Genomic DNA, 18,290 nt, shown 5'->3' with positions numbered 1-18,290 from the left:
AACGTACATCTCAGCCAAACTTCTCACTTCAAAATACTCATATTGCACACCAGTAAAAGAAATCCATGAAACAATAACGAGATCGTAGCAGATGTTTCTCTCCTGAGCTTTTCATGATAATTGGTCACAAGGGAGATGGGTTTGGAGCAAATCCTGGTCTCTAAAGGCTGTATGCCTGCACTTAAAGCTGCTGTTCATGGATGACAACCAGCCAGCTTGAGAGAAAGCATCTGGTTCTCTTGGTGTGGTTGGGCGTACAACTGGGATTCGTGGTGTGAGCTTCCACACATACCACTGCCCTCTTGTTGATGGAAGGTGAGATTTGTGGTGGTGTCACCATCTAGTGGCTGACCCCGATAAAGGACACGGGCTTGGATGGAAAGAGAGTTGGTGCCTTTGCTTTTCACTTGGGGGAAAAAGAACTGCTAAGCTGCTGCTACTACATGTGGGGTAGCTGGTGGGTGCCTGGATGAAATGATTTTGTAAATACAAGTCTTTTCACCATACTGTTTCCTCAACCTGGCAAATGCTTGTCTTAATTTTGCACGGGTCCACTCCCCTCACATCAGTCATTGTCCAATTCTTCACAAAAAAACCCCACCCTCCGGTATCTCAGCTGTGAAGCTGGTGTCCTTACCTTTAGACCTATTCTTCCTATGAATCCTTGAGAAAATGGCCAAAGTAAGGCATAAAGTTAAGCAACCTTTGAGTGGATTTGGATGGGTGTGCATTTGGACAAGTAAAAGCGCACATAGGGCCTTTTTATCCTGTACCCATTCTCATTTGTTTGCCTTATCCAGTGTCATTTGGATAAGTATTTAGGTGATTTTTGTGTGTGTTTTGTGTATACATGCACACGTAGAGAGCTTCAACCATGATATAGATGCCAGTGGAATACAAACTATGAGCTGTTTGAACTACGCTAGTCCAGTGGCAAATCTGAGCCATCTCCGTTTTTCTGAAGCATTAAGTCAGCTCTCATTTAAAAGGAGGGAAAAAAAGATAAATACATTGGCTATTTGTGATACATTGTTAGATGTATTTCTTGAGTCCTCAACCAGAGCAGGTTGTAACTTTCAAGACAGTTTTTTAGAATATCTATTAAATATCTGGTTTTCTTTCTCTCTGTTCTTTCTCCCCCTCATTTTTTAAATTGTGTCAACTATGGGGAAGCAGCTTGTATGGTTTCTCCTCTTTGAATCACAGTATGGCTGCCACGCTTATCTTATCAAGATTTATATCCCCATCTAATTTAACTTTTCATAAATAATTACAAATCACTCGTGAGACCTTGCCAACTGCTCCAGTCCCACAAAGTGACCTGACCTGAAACCCCAAAGTACTGAGAAACATTCATCTCGGAGTATTTTTATAGGCAGTACATCAAAGGAATTGTGGTTTAAAAATATGCAGCTATTTTGGTGACCACTTGTGTGGGATAAAGTTTCCCATCAGTAACAGCGGGACTGTAATAGAGCTTCAGGGAGAAGGAAGGAGTTCAGGGGAGCAGTCACAGCACCTTGTGCCTTATTCTGTTGAAACAATGGGAGTCCCCAGAAGTAAAGAGTTGATTTCTTCAGTGTAGCAGGGACTAAACTTGCGGCAGAAATACTGTGAGTTTCCAATGCTTTGCAGAGAGTGAACAAGTCCTTTGGCAAGTATGCATGGCCCCTGCTGAGTTAGGAGCAATGTCCTTTGACCAGGTGCGAAGAGTGGCCCAGCAGTGTAACTGGTGAACAGCAGTCTGAACGCGCAAAGATGGGAACTGGGAGACACGTGGCTGCAGATCTGCAGCTGGGAGCTCTGGGCAGTCCTGTCTGGCCAGCATTTCTCTCCATTTACCCAGATGTGTCTGATCCGTAAGGGGCAGGAATTCAGCCTCACGAAATACAGCGAGTAAACTTAAGCTGGAGCATCCTTTGCTCCTTGGCTGACTTTTCCTTTAATAGGGGAAAAATGATGCAGGGTGGGTTCCTTGTTGCTTCCAGGCTTTTTGGTAGAGGAAGGAACTTACTTAGAAAGTTTATCATTTGCATGATAAAGGCAACAGCTCTGAGATATAGAGGGCTTGACCCATTTACTTAAAAGCTTGAAGCAATAGCCCACACTAAGGTTCTATTTACTAACCTTACTGGGGAGTAATCATCTGAAGAGACAGGGATTTCTTAGTCTAGTCACAGATCCTTCCACCTGTCTGCAAGGGTGGCATTAGCTGAAACTGGGATGCTGTTACGTGCAGGTGAAGATGCATATTTCGAATCTCTGGTCCTTTGGTGAAGCTGCTGATTAGTCTATAAATCAAAGCTGCCTTCATTCTGAAGTGGCTGCACTACTTTAACCAGGCAGTTAAAGGGCTGCCAAGCTAGCAGCTAAGTTCGTGAAGAAAATGGATTTTTAGGTGTTTTGTCAGTAACTGGGAACGTGATTGTCATCTTTGATGCTAATCATGTTCTGGTTTGAAAACCCTAGTGTTTTGCAAAATTGCTTTTTAGTATATTTGTTGTCATTGTCAATTAGTTAGAAGATTCCATTGCTGATTTCAGATGGGTCAGGCAAACACCAGTTTTTTCAATTTCAGTATGTCAGGTATGCCACAGATGAAGATAAGACCTTTGACACCCTTGCTATGGACTCCATTATTAGTGAAGTGCCCTGGAATTCACAAAGCTTTAAAGAAATTGTGTTCTTTTTCATTGACTCTTAAGCAGTCTGGTTTCTGTAGCTTTGCTAGCAGTGGTGGCTGCAGGAAACAAATAGAAGAATCTTTTTAAAACATATTTACTGTCCTGAAGGACATGCTTCAGTGCAGCTATGAAATTTTGAAGAAGGGAGTAAATTGAAGTCTGAGCAAGTTGTTAAATAGTGGAATCAATAAAATTGTACAAATCATATGCTTTACTGCCATTGGATAATAGAAGTTTGAAAAAATTTAAGAAAGAATTTTGGCACTCAATAAACAAAAGTTTTGTTGGACCTTTGAATCAAAGCCAGCAGGACTGTCTTACAAAGTTTAAAGTTTATTTGAGAAATCTGGCTGAGGCACAGAATACAAATTGTAGCAGAGTGAGTTTGTCTTCATTTTTCTTGATTAGTGGAATTTTGACTTCCTTTTTTTTGTTTGTTTAAGTGGCTTTTGGGGTACAGGGTTTTCTAATGGCGATCCTTATGCCTCTCAGGACTGGTCTTGTCAAATCTCACTTTCTTAAGCCCTTGTAAAAAGCCACTTCTGGTGCTTTTATAATGTGATATGATTGTTCTAGAGTAGTGGGCTTTAGCTGAATAATTCCTGCGCTGTTGCTAAGCTTTGCTTTCCTACTGAGATAAGCAGGTGATTATAGATTTTTTTTTTTTTTTTGGAAGAAGAAGAGGTTATATAAAACAGTAATTCTTGTAGAATACATGAAAAATACAAGAGCAGGAAAACTCTTCATGAAGCACTGGCTGTAAGCTACCTGCTAGATTCATTTGAGACACCTCAAGGTCCTTATCTGTGATGGCTGAGTCTCAATTGGTGTTGCTGTGGTGCATCTGTAGCACAGTGGAGATACTGGTGTCAGGTTGGATTCAAGATGTGGTCAGCTCTAGTTTGTCCTCCACGTGTCTTCTGACTGGCCTGCCTGCTTTTGCTGCGGACTTGCTGGTTGCTGAACAATCTGTTTTAACATGGTAGTCATTTGTTCAAGGGAGCTGTTTGTTGGGAGCTGTGGTATCTCAAAGCTGGCTGCTGTAGCGAAGCACCAGATATGGGACATTCCAGTGTGCTCTTGTGGTTATTGGGAAACAGAAGCTGCATGGGGCACTGATACTGCAGTTTAAAAGTAGTGCCTTGTGGAACATCGTTCTTTATGTTGAGACTTAAGGCTTTCAATACAAATTACATCCCACTGGCTCGGTGCAAAGATTTTGCCTTGCCTTGGTCCCAGCCATAGTCTGTTTGTCTGGTTTCAGTGGGGTTTCAACACAAATAATGCTTGTTCTTAGTATGCACAAATAACTAGATTTCCTATAAATAAATACTTTCTTTGGCATCACATTTTACATGCCTCTGTTGTGTGAGATTTTTAGAACAAATTGAGAGAAAGGTTGGCCTGGAGTTTTTATTTTCCAGAGTAAGTTACCTAAGTGGCTTTTTTGAAGTGGAGGGTCTAGCCTAAATCTTGTGAGGGTTTTTGTATCTCACTGTAAAGTTATTTATAATTTGTTGTATTTTACTCTCTCATGACAGTGATCCGAGCTAAAGTTGTGGGGAAGAAGCTCATGAAAGATGGACCATTCGGAACAATGCGATACACAGTCAAGCAGATGAAGGTATGTTTGCAGACTTTTCACGTAGATTTTCAGATACGATAATGATTCTAGTTAACATGTAATAACATACAAAGATTGCATATTTAAAATAAGAGCACCTCAACTTTTCTTTTGGTCAGTCAAAATGGAAGGTAACCAGCAATTGGTAGAAATTTGTCTGGAGAGTGGAAAGGAGCAGGAAGAGGTCATCCTGACATACAGTGCTGAATACCTGAATTCCTCCTTTATTTTTAACGTTTCTGGTAGTAGAGGATGACAAATGGGCCACTCTAGGTACTGGAGTCATGTTTGTGTTCAACATACACAGTGTTAGGCTATGGAAATCCAAGTTTTTCCATGCAGTGCTTTCATTAAGTTCAAGATGTGGTGCTGGGGTGTCTGCCAGCCTTGGGAAAGTGTTCTTTCATCTCTTCTTGCCTTGCACTCATTGTGACCACCAGTTAGCATGATAGCATTTTTTCCACATACAGAACAAAGGAAACTCATATAGTAAAGATTTTTATAAAAAGCTAAAGCAAACACTGTAGCTTTCAGAGATCATCAGGTTGGAAGAGCTATGAACTATTGACTCTTTGGGTGAAAAGAGGTAGGTCTCCTACCATAGTTCTTGGTTTCTCTGATGCTTCTCTTCAGAGCCCTGATTTCTTTGGTGTACAAACTGCATTCAACCTGCTGCTTTGGACGTTTTCTTGAACTGCCCCCTTGTTATGTAATGCTAAAAATCAGCCCTACGTTGTTTTTCTTGGCTATGCAATTCCAGTCATAAGACTGGTTTATGTCTTGGAAAAAAAAAAAAAGGAAAGGGAATGGAAAAGCTTGGCAGACACTGAAGAAATCTGAAACATATTAGACAAAGTAAAGGTTCAGAAAAAAACAGTTGCTTGCCTCATAACAGTAACTCTCTTTATAAGGCAGTTTATAGCTAAGCAACAAAGCTGGGAGGAGGAGAGGCAAAGCCTGTTTCATAAACTATCGCAAAACCGCACACGTGGCCAAATCTGGTCCTGGCATGGCTCTCCCACTAGAGTGGAATGCTTCCACTTTGCATAAGAGAGGTGATGGACTTACTAATGTCCTTTATCTTAAAAAAATCTTTTTAAGATTCAAAAGGAAATATAGATTTCATTAACTTGTATTTGTTTAAAAAAAGAAAACCAGTGGGTTTTGTCAGTAGCAGCACGACAATGCTACCACTCCATTTTTTTGACAGCTGTCCCTGGCTTCACCAGGCTTGGAGCACTCTGTGCTGCTCTTGTTCAGCTTTGTCACCGTCCAGCTCAGCTGGTGTACTTCACTTCACAATACTACTCAGCGTCAACAGGCTGCAATGGCTTCATCCATTATTCTTTTCTTGATTTCATCTCCATCTGCCCAGGACCCCTCCTTTCCCTCCTGCTCGGTTTGGTGCTTCGTTTCTAACATAGGGCTAATGGACAGGGTGCAGTGATGATCTAGAGTAACAGTAGCCCTCAAAGTGAACTACTATCCTGTGTTATGTTACTGCTCCTCTGTTTAAGCACAGAGATTTCAGATGTAAAGCACTTGCTGTGCAGGGGAGTGAACAAAATAGCTTTTCCTCCAGACCCCTCAAGGACCCCCAATTTTCCTTCCATTTTTGTCTAAGGAACAAGGTCAGCACAGCACTCTCCAGCTCTCTGAAGGTCAGATGACATTCATGATATCAGACAGCCAAGCATGCAAGTGAGAGAAGGGAAACAAATATGGCTCAGGAACTGAATGACTTCAAGTGCTTATTTCCCAGAAAAATGCATAATCTGTCATCAGATACTGGTCTAGCACTAGCAGAACTTACAGCTCCCTCAGAATTCAACCCAAATGGTTGATGTTCCACTGCCAGAACAAGAAAGGTGGTCCATCTTTGTGTAATGGAGTTGACCCTGGGAAGAGGCATGCTGACATTCCTGTGAACCTGATTAAAAGGTTGTCAGAGGATGAAACACTGTCGCTGTTACGAGTTGAGCTTAAAAAAAAAAAAAAAAAAAAGGCTTCTCTGTGTCTGTTGGCAAGGGGAAGAGCACAAGCCCAGGCAAGGTGACCATGTTGCATGGAGCAGCAACCACTCTCCTGTCACCAGACACCATAGTGTCAATCTTTAAAGAAGACATCGGAGCCTGTCCTGGCTGTTTTCCTTGAGTTAGTCTGCAGCACAGGCCCAGAGTGTTTACAGCAGAGACTGCAGTAATCCATAAATTCCTCACGCCAAGACCACAAGAGAACAATTGCCTTTTTTTCAGGAGATGTCCCACAGCATTTTGTTGGAAAGCTACATGTCCAGCAAAGGCAAGAGTGATTTTAAAGGGGAGATCGTATGTTGGTCAGACTGCCTCTGCTGGCATGTGGTGTCCTACCACGTAAACGGTGGGTTGGTGAGATGTTGCCTTGCACATTTAACCGTGACCTTTGGCAGTAAGGAACCTGAAGCGGTCAAAGTGCTCAGTGGAGCTGGAATGTCCCAGGGACATAGTTCCTGATAAACAAACAAACCAAGTGCCTTCTCTGAAACCCTGCTGCCTTTCTGCTGAGCTTAGGGGATTCAGCATAAAGAGAGATTTGGCTTCGTGCAGTGGGGGAGCTCAGAGTGACGCAGCACATCTTTCCCTTGCTCACCCCAGTGATAGCTGACTGTCCTCCTGCTGAAAAGAAAACTATGGCTCTGCACAGCTGCATGGGAACAGCTCTGAAGATAAAACTAACATGTCAGTGTTTTTTGGCCACCTATAAACCCGCCTGCACCTGCGGATGAAAAATAAACACGCCTTTTAGTCTAGCAGCATGCACTGAATTGACTTTGAAGAGCATTGAGAGCCTTAAAAGGCAACAAACTATCTCTGTATTTCTTCCGTGGGCTCCTTGAGCTTGCTGTGGCCGATTCTTGCTCCTGCTTACACCGCTGAACTTACTGCTGAATTTCGTAACTAAAATAGATTGGGGCCTAGGTAAGAGCATAAGGTCAGCCCATAGCTCTGAAAAGGCCCTGTGCTTTTTCAAGTACTCCCCTCGTTGCTTTCTCAAATAATTTAAGAATAATTTAAGAATATTTCAAATCTCAAATAATTTAAGAATATTTCAAGATCGTGTGTCAGAGGTCTGCACAGGACTGATCTAACCCATGCATGTTCTGCAGTGCACTCTGAGCATGGCCCAAAGCTATTTCAGGCAACTGCAAGAGAAACAAGGAGACAGGATGTTTCTGCTCCATGTGCACGCACAGCCCTGGTTGACCATGGCAACGCTCAGCACAGGCTGCCAAAAGCAAGGAGGCTTTCTTTGGTTTGTTGCTAGTCTGTAAAGGGAGTCTTTAGGGGTGAGCCTTAAAGGGGTGAAACCTGATAGGCACAAGAGGAAAGAAGTAGGGTGGGATTAAAGTTTAATTTTAGACAGACTAAAATGAGGTGTTGAGTCTTCCCTGCACTCTTGATTGTCAATGGAGAGGGATAGGACCCGCCAAAGTGTAATTCAGCCTAATAGTTGTAGAGTTGTGTTTTTTTTTTAGGGTGGGCTGAGTTGTTATGGAATTGCCTTTCCTTGGCATTTGACAAGAGAGGGATGTCTACTTCACATGAAACACCTAAATTTTAAGGAGCTGAAGTTAGGCAAGATGACTGGAAGCCATGGCATCTGGTGTGACCTTGCATGGGAGGGATGGAGGGAGGAACATCGTGTCACAGGGAGAAGTTACTCATGCAGCAGGAACCACTACAGTATTTGCACGTGCGTTTCTGAGGCAGCAGGGGGGCTGCGAAGGGGAATGCTGACACAGCTGGAAATAGAGCAGCACTAGCAGGCAACAGCACGTGACTCTTGCTAATACTTGGTTCCCTGTCATTATGTTTCCAAAAATACACATTTGTGGCCACAGGAGGACTCCGAGGGTAGCAGTTAGGAGAGAGGCTAGCTTTATGGTTGGGCTTCTTCTGACTGGTCCAATAGCCCTTACAGGATGTGTTGTGTGTCCCCCAAACATGCTTTATTTGTTTTGAAAGGAAGCATCTGTAGAAGATCGTCAAATTTCCATTTTCTTCCTGAGGACCAAGGTCGTAGTGAGTTTTCTTGAGTCATCAGAGGATGAGGGCCCCGTCTGGCCCCAACCCTGGGCCAATGAACACGGCAGCTGCTGGCACTGCTGAGGGTCACTGGGGTAGAGCTGAAGGGCTTTTTGAGGGGCTGAGCGTGCTTCCTTCAGCAACCATGCCAGTGCTGTCCCCATGGGAGTGTGAACAGGAAATTAAATGGAAAACAGATCCCAGTTCAGCATTACCTTAGAGGCAAGGAGTTACGTAGAAAGATGCAAGGGTCCTGTAGAAAGGACCTGAGCAGCTCCTCAGAGGAATGATTTACCTAGATTGTAGGCCCTTTCTGCAGGGGGGATCATGGGCTCAAAGCATGCTTGTGCATGTGTAAACCTCGTAGCACAGATGCTTATTTAGTCCTACACTACCTGGAGCTTAGCGCTCTGAATGACCGATCACTGGTGTTGCACGTGCACAGCATCCAGCTCTCTGTAGTGTAGATAATGCACTGGCTGGAGAGGCTGGGCAGCCCCAGCTGTTATCTTAGCTAGTCTTATCTGCTTAGATACTGCTATCATAGCTTCTTGCTGTAACACCCGCTAGAGTGGGGTCTAAACACATGGTCTTTAGTCAGTGTGTGTTTCCTCACAGTACCCTTGTGAGGCAAGGCAGAGCTGTTTTGCAGATGAGGAATGGAAGTGCACTGAAGGCTAAATAACTCATCCAAGGACACAGAGGATGCCTGTGCCAGAATCTAGATCTTCAACTGTTTTGAGGGTAACTGGAAAATCTGAGTAGGTCATCCCATACCAACAAAATTGCAGGAATAAAGTAGAGATGAGGCAAGGTTCAGTTCTTCCATATTCAGCGTAAGACTTTGCTCACTTAAGGACATGATGCTTTATTCCAAACATACTGTGTCAACAGAAGCTCACAGATCATGATTAATTTTAAAAAATGCTTTCCTTGCATATTTGCAGGGTGTAGAGGGAAGGCTGGAAAATACAAACCCTCTGGAATGTCTTTTACTGTACACAGCAGTGCTGTTACTGAACTGTGATAACTGCATAACATGCTGATTAGGGTAATGTCACTAAGGATGGAAAAAAAAACTTACAGGCACTCCCTGGATGCCCAGAAGGTGGTTGGACATCTGTGCATAGAAAAATTAGTAGTATTTTGTTTTTATATGCAGTATCTGGGTCTAGTATAAAATCCATTAAATCAACAGACATCTGTTCACTGAATTCATAGAGGTTTGAAGCAGGCTGCTAACACCAGAAAAAATAGCACTGATGAATTCTGTGGAAGAAAAAGGGTTGTTGTTTTCTAGGTGGGGGAGTGGGGGTGGATAGTGAAAGACGAGCAAGTGGGGATGCATACCTTGGGGTAATAGGGTAATAGGGGACTTCAAGGAACAGAATACATCATGGAGGAATATACTACCACTTAGGTGACACAGCAGCAGGAATCTATAGCTCTGGGACTTTCTAGGATTTTTTTTTTCCTTTCATGCCTCACCTTATTAATAGTTAAAATGAATATGAATGTGTTCTTTATCAGTAAAGCTGATAGAGAGAAGTATAGGCTGGGAAATGATATGAAACAGTGATTCTCTCAGCCTCCTATTGTTTTCTTAAAAGAATCCTTTTTTTTTCCACTTTTAGAAGTTGGCATTTCATAGAGTTGGTGGGGAAAAAGAGACCAAATAATTTAAAATGATAACCAAATTTGAAAGATGAGATTTGGAGTAAAATCATCCCCAGTGTTCCAAAATAGGATATGTTTTATTGGGTCCAATGTACACATGCAATGGCAGTTTCTTTGTTGTGCACAGACTTCAAAGCATGTATGAGTTTCCATAAATTGCAGCAGTAAAGTCAATTCAGATAGAGAGACATGCTAATTCTTGATTGATTCCAACTGCCAGTATATCTGTGAGTTCATATTTCAATTAAATTGAATTGTATCTTGGCTTCCACTTAAAGGTTATGAAAAAGGGGAAGAAGCATAGCGGAATTATGTATACATGATATTTTCTTTATGGCACCCATCAGTACCAGGCTAATTTTAGGAGGTGGGGTAGAATTCTGTTTCTGCTTTCATTTAGTTAGTGAAACATTAAATCCTTGCTGAGGTCAGCAGGAGTAGCACATGCTAGATGTTTGAGAAGGAGGCATCTGGGATGATGACTTAGATCACGCACCAAAAGCTTGAAATTCTTATAGCAACAACACTGGAAAATAGGGTCATTGTTTAAAAGAAAAATCCCTTAGTTCAGAATAAATAGTTTAAATCACATGAAGGAGAAAGAATCCAAACTTGAACTAATTTCTCCCTGATTATAAGCTATGTAAAGGAAAAAAATGTTCAGGATGTTGGCAGAGCTTGCAGTGTCAGTGCACTGCTCACTTCATGCCACTGGAACTAATGGGAGTGGGAAAAGTGGTTGCTGCGTGGAGTTGCAGTGCCTTGTTACAGGTGGGTATTCTGTCCTGGGAGCAGATCCAGTGGGGGACTTCCCTCAGAGTCCAGCTAGTTCTGTCAGTCCTTCATCCTAACCACTAAAAGTTCACTGCTTGAGTTCACTCCCATGACGGTCAAGGAATATAGATTGTAAAGAATTGAAATGAAAAGTTTTTATCTCAAGATGGCTTAAAGCTTTTTTATTCTTTCTCTAGATGTACAGGGGCTTCCAAATAATGCCTCATGTTCAGTATATCTACACAGAAGCATCTGAGAGTCTTTGTGGAGTGAAGCTGGAGGTCAACAAGTACCAGTATCTGATTACAGGTAAAAGACAATGCGCTTCATGATGAAAACATCGTCCATTCTATACATACAGCTGCTAAGGACATGGCGATTGCCAAGCCTTGCTTCTTGCGAAGGTGTCAATTCACTTAGTTTTGCACTGTTGTTGAGACAAGCTTGACAGTATTACTCACCTACATGTTGCTGCTGGTGCTTACAGCTGACACAACACTCCTAACGTGCAGAAGTTCTGTAATCTTGCTGGCCAGCGATTCCTGAGCCAGTTCATAAAAAAGAAAGCAGTTGTTGAACAGCGACTGAAGCCAAACATATTGAGAGCATTAGTGGTCTCAGGAAACGAGCAAAGCGCTTGAGCTGTGAAGTGCTAACTTGTGACCATGTCTCTGTTTTCAAGGCCGCGTGTACGAAGGGAAGGTTTACACTGGCCTGTGCAATTGGTATGAGAAGTGGGACCGGCTGACTCTGTCCCAGCGTAAAGGACTCAATCATCGTTACCACCTGGGCTGTGGATGCAAGGTACGTTGTGTTTCCTAGTTAGGTGGTACTAAGACATTAGAACCCTACAATTCTGTTCACCCTGGCTGCTGATACCAATGGTGTCAGTGAACAGCCAGGAAAGAAAATGGAGGACAACGGTTTTTGCAGGGAAAACAGAACAGCTTAGCTTTAGTTGATAGCAGAGAAGAGATAATCAAATAAAGATGCAGTGTCTGTATGCCTTTGTAATTCTGTGTTGGAGTTAATTGGGGTTGGAGAAGCCTTTTAGAATCCAGGCAAAATCATTTGCGGATGACTGAAATCAGGTACCAAAGTCTTGGCAAAATAGGGACATTTTTTTTTTTTTTTCCTCCCGTGCAAACAATTTGAATAGTTTAAAACTCACATCCTAGCAATGGCACAAAGATTTTGTTCATGAACAAAAAACCCAGACCTGCAAAAACATAAACATAAGCTCGACTTTCCTTCACCTGAGAAGCCCCTTTGACTCTGGAGTTACCTGCATGTGTGAAGTTAAGCACATGCTTATGTGCTTACTAAACTGAGGCTGAATTTTGAGTTAGTAAGGTTCTAGGGAGAGGAATTTTGAAATCCCTGTTTCTAGTAAAAAGTCTTTTTATATAATGTTGTTGTTCCATGTCGCCTTACCTGGTTGCTCTTTATAATTATAGATCAGGCCCTGCTACTATTTGCCCTGCTTTGCCACCTCCAAGAATGAGTGTATTTGGACAGACATGCTCTCCAACTTCGGCCACTCAGGATATCAAGCGAAGCACTATGCCTGCATCCAGAGGGTAGAAGGTTACTGCAGCTGGTATAGAGGATGGGCACCTCCAGATAAAACGATCATCAATGCCACAGATCCCTGAGTGCATTATCCCTTCCTTATCTCCCCTCTCCCTTACTTGTGGCTGATCTTCCTTTGGACACTAACTCTTACCAGATCATGATGATGACAATGAAATTAGTGCCTGTTTTCTTGCAAATTTTAGCACTTCGAACACTTATGGAAAAAAAAAAGAAAAAAAAAAGAAAAAAAAGGAAAAAAGGAAAAAAAAAAGTCTGTGCTACCTTACTGAATTTGTTGTAATCACCTTTTCCATTTTTGATACCACTCATTTTGATCAGATGACATTTGGGAGCTTACTTTTGCACACCAGAGGGAAAAATGGAAGAAAAAAAAAAAGATGGAGCTCTTGCTCTCTTACATGTATCATTAGCTGTAGCAATATAATCTCTATTTTTTTAGGAAAACAAAAATCTAAAAACTATGCCGATTAGGCACTGTATTCTTCTATGTGCTGGCTTCCCCTCACCCCCTTCTCATGCACTAAGTGCTGAAAATATGTAGACAAATCTATTTGAAGGAAAACAGGTTTAATTAATCACATTGGCAAATGAAACAAACCTAAAAGAAACCCAACCTCAACCTTGGAAAAAATAATGTCCAAAAGAAATCCTCCTCTGTGGGAGAGATTGGCAATGTGATTGACTCCCGCAATGGGAGAATTCACCTGGTGTGTCTGACCACATCATCTGGTAAAAGCATTGCTGACTGATTGTCCTAGCTAATTCAGTCACAGTGTGAATGTAACAGCACATTTAAAGTTCTGGCTTTCCACAGAACAAAGGAGAGAGTATTTCATCTTTTCATTGTTTAAAAAACAAAAGCCACATCCCCTGTGTTCAGGGAGGTAAATCCATCTGCAGGAGAGCAGATGAAGTGCTGTGCCATCCTGTTTTGAGCAGCATTGGTCCCTGAGATCTTTGCAGCTTTGCTTCAACGGGAAAAACAGCTTGTAAACACCTTAAACTAAACAGATACGAAAATACCAACTGTAAATCAATCACATGAGAGAGGGAAAGGGGAGACTTGCTAGAGCTCTTACTATAAAAAAAAATCTATTGCCAAAATAGTGTTTTGCTGAACTAAGATGTATATACACATAATGACATAAGCTATTTTTGACAGGACGTGGACTTTTTTGGTGTTGTAAACAAAAGAATGGTTTGATTGTGTTTTAAAGACAGAAATATTGACATTCCGAGTCAGTGAGTTGTTTTTAAGATATTGAAGCTCCAGCGTATCTGCAGTAGTGGCTACAGTCATTGTTTCCTCTGTACCCTAGCACCACGGTTCCTCCCCTGCAGCTATACTAGGCACATTTGTTTATATAGTGGAAGGAAGTGTGTGTGGGGGCTAGGCAAGGAAAAGTGGTCTTCTAATATGTGCTGGCTGGGATCATAAAATTTCAGCTGCCCAGAGGATTCCTTCTGTGTCAAGTGCTGTTTCCCCTCTAGGCACTGTTAAGCATAGCTCTGTGCATGTGCTCATTACTGTGTCCTGCAGTGATGTGGGAGGAGGAGCCTTACTGTCTTGTGCTTTGCTGTCGACTGGAGAAGTTTTTTTCGTTCTATTTTTTTTTTATTAAGAAAACTATAATATAATTTTTCTTATCAAATAAAAGTATTTTAAGTTTTAATGATGGTGAAGAAGGGGCGCTGGCAAAATGGGTGACTGAGTTTTGGACGGGGAGGGCTTGGGCAGGGAGATTACGCTTAACTTCATTTTTGTATTATTATGATTATTTATCTTAAGTCTCCATATATCTTCAACTCATTCCACTTAGAAAGCAGAGCTGCCACCAGCAGGAAAAACTGCTGCAGTGATTCCAGCCTGGGGCAAAACAGCATTTTGTAGTCAGTGACCTTCACAACTACTGGAGTTGTTTGGGGGCCTCTTTGCTAAATGGGAAGGAATGGGTGTCTGAGGTGGGTCCTGATGAATTTTTGTGGTCCTTCTGTGCTACCAGAGCTCTGGCAGATGTACATGCCTTGAAATGTCCCATTCCCTAGATGAATTGTTGCAGCAAAAAGTTTGTAGCTTCATTTTTAAGATGAGCTTCAAAGGGCATTTTCAAAGAGTTAATGTAGGAGGCGCCTAGGTTTGCTGTGTATTTTTTTTTCCAGCGGCTCTGAGTGCCAATACAGAACAAAACACACTGCGAGTCTGTTGGATTTTCCTGTGATTCAGGCTTGGAACACTTTCCAAAAATCCTCTTCCCTGTGACTACTCCTAAATGATAGGTTGGAGATGAGAGGGAGAGTAGGGCGCTTCACAGCACCCATCATAGGATCGCGTGGTGGGTCAAGGATGTTGCCCCTTTTGGCAGAACACGGGACTTGGCTTTGGACGCAGGGGGACAATCTCTGTTTGAGCTGTGCACTGCTGACAAAATCTCAGAGGGTCACCAAGGGCAGAGTGGAGCCAGCCTCACCAGTGGTGATGGTTCCACCCTCACTGTCTGCGTCGTGTGGAGTCGGCATCGCTGGAGATGGTCCTCCTCAAGCTCAAGGCGACTTTGCCAAGCGGACGTCTCTTTGAGCTGCAGCCACTTTTCATGGCTTCGGAGGCTAAGTGAGAGTGCCCCCCAATGCAGTGAAGTGTCGATTTGAATTTTCATTTAATTGCAGCTCTGCATATTTTACCTGTCACTGATTCATTTAGCTAGCTGAGACATCACAGTATTGCACTCAAATTATTGTGAAAATATTTGCATTCTAATGCTATGAGGACTTGTGTCCCAAAGTAGGATATAATGTAGCTATGTGCTTTGTAAACAGCAAAACAGCAACCACATTACCAGAAAGTGAAGTGAATACCCATTTTATATTGTAGACGGTAAAATATTTCTGAGATGCAGATAGCTAGACTGGCAAGGGTGGGGGTTTGGTACCAAATCTCTTCCCTTGCTGTGTAAAGAAACAGTTCTTAAGGCTTTTAAAAATGTGGAGCCAAAAGGAGGGGGAAGAATCCAGTAAAAATACATTTCTTTTGGGAAGCTTCTTAATTATGTTTCTGTGCATGCTATCAGGGACATGTATTTCTTGGGCTAAATTTTAGCTTGTTCTTGCATTAAGAACCTGACCGAAGGTTCCCTTGAAGCAGGAGGGAGCCATTAAATGGATTGAAAAGGCTCTAAATCAGACTCAAAGACTTCTTCCTTTTCTGTCTACTCTCTCCTTTCTCCTGTCCTGCTAAGTCACTTCTGCTTGCCAATGGACAAAACTCTCCCTCATCAGAACAGGCCATGCAGGATGTGGGCATGCCAGGGATGGGGATGTGAGGAGGCAGGTATGACATTCTCCCCAAAATATTAGGCTCTGGAACATACAATGGCTTGCAGCAGCACACATCACCTCTCCCATGCTTCTCACTTCACCCTGAAACCAAAGGTTAGAGGGAACTATCAATGGCACATCTCATGTGAACATGTCCTTTGGGCATGTACAAGAGGAGGCTTTATTCCTCCCCCCATACTTCACGTACATCAGCACTATTATAAGTAATTTTAAAAGGGCATAGGTCATTTCTGGCTGTTGCCTTTTGTTTTCTTATTTATAGACAATTTCCTTATTTGCTTGAGAGTGCTTTCCCCTTTAGAATCACTATATATATATATATATATATATATATATATATATATATGAAGGTTGGGAGTGATTGGATTCAATTTTCCTTTTCCAAAATGGTAGAGAGCAGGAGGAGATCTGTGCTTGGAGTACACTGAATAAAGTTCTCCTGGAATTGCTGAGACATAGTGCTCCCCCCTCTGTGGGAGGCTTCCCCCTCCCTTTCATGCAACAAAACCACAATTTTAGGCCTAAACTCCTGTTTTGAAAAGCTGCAAGATCCTTTAGATAGGACTGTTTGAAAACCTAAACGTATCACCAGATCCCATTCATACTGGCTGGAGCAAAGTGCTACCTCAGGGTGATTGATGGCAAACACACTGGTGTTTTTCACAGTAAGGACTCTTGAAGTAAAAGCCTCGATGGGAACAAGCCTCCATTCTTTCAGATGTCTTTGAAAAAAATATTTATAATGTCTTTTCTAGCTTAGAAGGAAGGGCAGGACAAAATTTTTGCAAAACCTTTTTTTTTTTTTTTTTGGAATAAGTATCTTTTGGAGCTACCAGTCTTCACAAAAAGCTTAACAACCCACTAAATGCTGCTGCTTTGCCTGTACTGGTTTCTCATTCTTTCTGACAGTCTTTCCTTCATAGAGCCACTCTGCTGTTCCTGATAGTCATGGAAATTTGGGGAAGGAACCAAACCTGCGTGAAAAATCTTGTCCAGAAGGAATGTATTTGTTGCTAAATTTTCTAGCACTGTTTACAGTTTTCCTCCATGTTATTTATAAATTTTATATTCAGTGAATGTATATTGTCTTTTAAGGTAATGTTGCATAATGTTCACTTTTTATAGTGTCCTTTTATTCTAAACAGTAAAGTGGTTTTATTTCTATCACAGACATTCTGTCTCTGCTTCACTTATGTTAGTTTCTGTCCACTTCAAATGTACACAAATGGATTTGCAAGTGGATTTATTCATTTCCTTCCCTTTCTTGATACCATTTATTGGGCCCAAAGCAGACATTCCACCTCTGGCAATTCTTGCTCTTTGGCAAAGACGACATCCAGTAGTCCCTCCCTCTTTCTAAGAGTCTGATCACTTGAAGGCTTGTTATTGGGGTCATAAGCCCCAAGGAGAGGTGAAAAATTCTTTTTGAAGTTAACGTATCCCACTTGTTAATTGGCCATAGGGGGTCACTACGGAGCAAGGCAGTCATTATGGTTAAGTCATGTAGCACCACCAGTAGGGCCTTAGACGAATAGTTGCCAGATTTGCTTTTATTTCTAGTAAACAGGGGGAACGGTCAAAAGGTACATGCCCATAACAAAGAAAATGGAGATTCATCATTCAGATCTTTTCTGCTCTGAAATGTCAGAGCCTTGCATCCTTTATGCTTAGGGCTGGGTAAAAATGCCCTGTTGAAATGAGAAGGAAGCTTCAGAGAGGGCATTTTCAACTAAATTAAAATGCTCACTAATATGGGCCTCCAAAACAGCTGTTAGAAATTTCCTTCATGTCACTTTTACTTTAGGAAAATCACCATTCTCCACAAGGAGGAAAGAATGAAACAGACATCTATATCTGTTCTGTGTTTCATCCAAAGGTTTAGAAAGTAAGCTTTGGAAAGTTTTAGACATAGAGGGATGAGGGTCTCTGATGTGAGAATTTCATTGCTTGAAGTATGTCACATTGCAAAGAAGTAACACCATAACTCTAGTTATTAACATTCCAGGGGGGTCAGCCACCAAAGTGCCAGTGCTAATTGGAATAGCTTGAAAAAAATCTCCAGGAAAGGAAAGAAAAGACTGGGGAGGGGATATCATTATGATTCCTGACACATTGAGAAGCTGATGCACAGTGGGCAAGTTTCACAAGCATTTGATGGAGTGATGGCTGCAAAACAGCTTGCCTGGCATAAGCACTTACACTCTCAGCCCCTTACACTCACTCATCCTATCAGCCCAGGATACTGTGAAGATGCATCTAGAAAGATCTTAGGAAGTTACACAGACTCATTTGCCCCAGGCAGAAGAGAAGGGCAGACCCCCCACCTGGGAAGGGCAGGTCTTAATTTGCCCAAGTGGATTGTTGCCTGTGTAAATGTTTGGAAAGTGACTGATTTAAATCAGATTACTTAAGCTTGCATGTCAACAATAGTGTGTGTTCAGATGAGATTATCTACAGTTTAAAAAGGTTCCTGTATTCTTTAGGAAGTAAGCAATAGCATCTGCAAGTAGGTGATAAGTTATAAAGATGACAAATACA

The 18,290-nt window shown here is 42.0% G+C and overlaps 2 protein-coding genes across 5 annotated transcripts in view; one reads left to right on the top strand and one right to left on the bottom strand.

Moving 5' to 3' along the window:
* The window catches only part of TIMP3 (TIMP metallopeptidase inhibitor 3), a 37,407-nt gene extending 20,484 nt beyond the window's left edge, over positions 1–16,923 (top strand). Inside the window, exons 2-5 of the mRNA XM_083824421.1 lie at positions 4,226–4,308; positions 11,021–11,132; positions 11,506–11,627; positions 12,281–16,923. Of these exons, the coding sequence (XP_083680547.1) occupies positions 4,226–4,308; positions 11,021–11,132; positions 11,506–11,627; positions 12,281–12,478 (515 nt within the window). The 3' untranslated portion in view covers positions 12,479–16,923. The remainder of the gene's footprint in view (positions 1–4,225; positions 4,309–11,020; positions 11,133–11,505; positions 11,628–12,280) is intronic.
* The window catches only part of SYN3 (synapsin III), a 235,377-nt gene that overhangs the window by 112,674 nt on the left and 104,413 nt on the right, over positions 1–18,290 (bottom strand). The gene's annotated exons all lie outside the window — the stretch shown is intronic.

This window comes from Anser anser (assembly GCF_964211835.1).
Source record: "Anser anser genome assembly, chromosome: 1".
Lineage (NCBI taxonomy): Eukaryota > Metazoa > Chordata > Aves > Anseriformes > Anatidae > Anser > Anser anser.
This window is presented reverse-complemented; position numbering and strand designations above follow the sequence as displayed.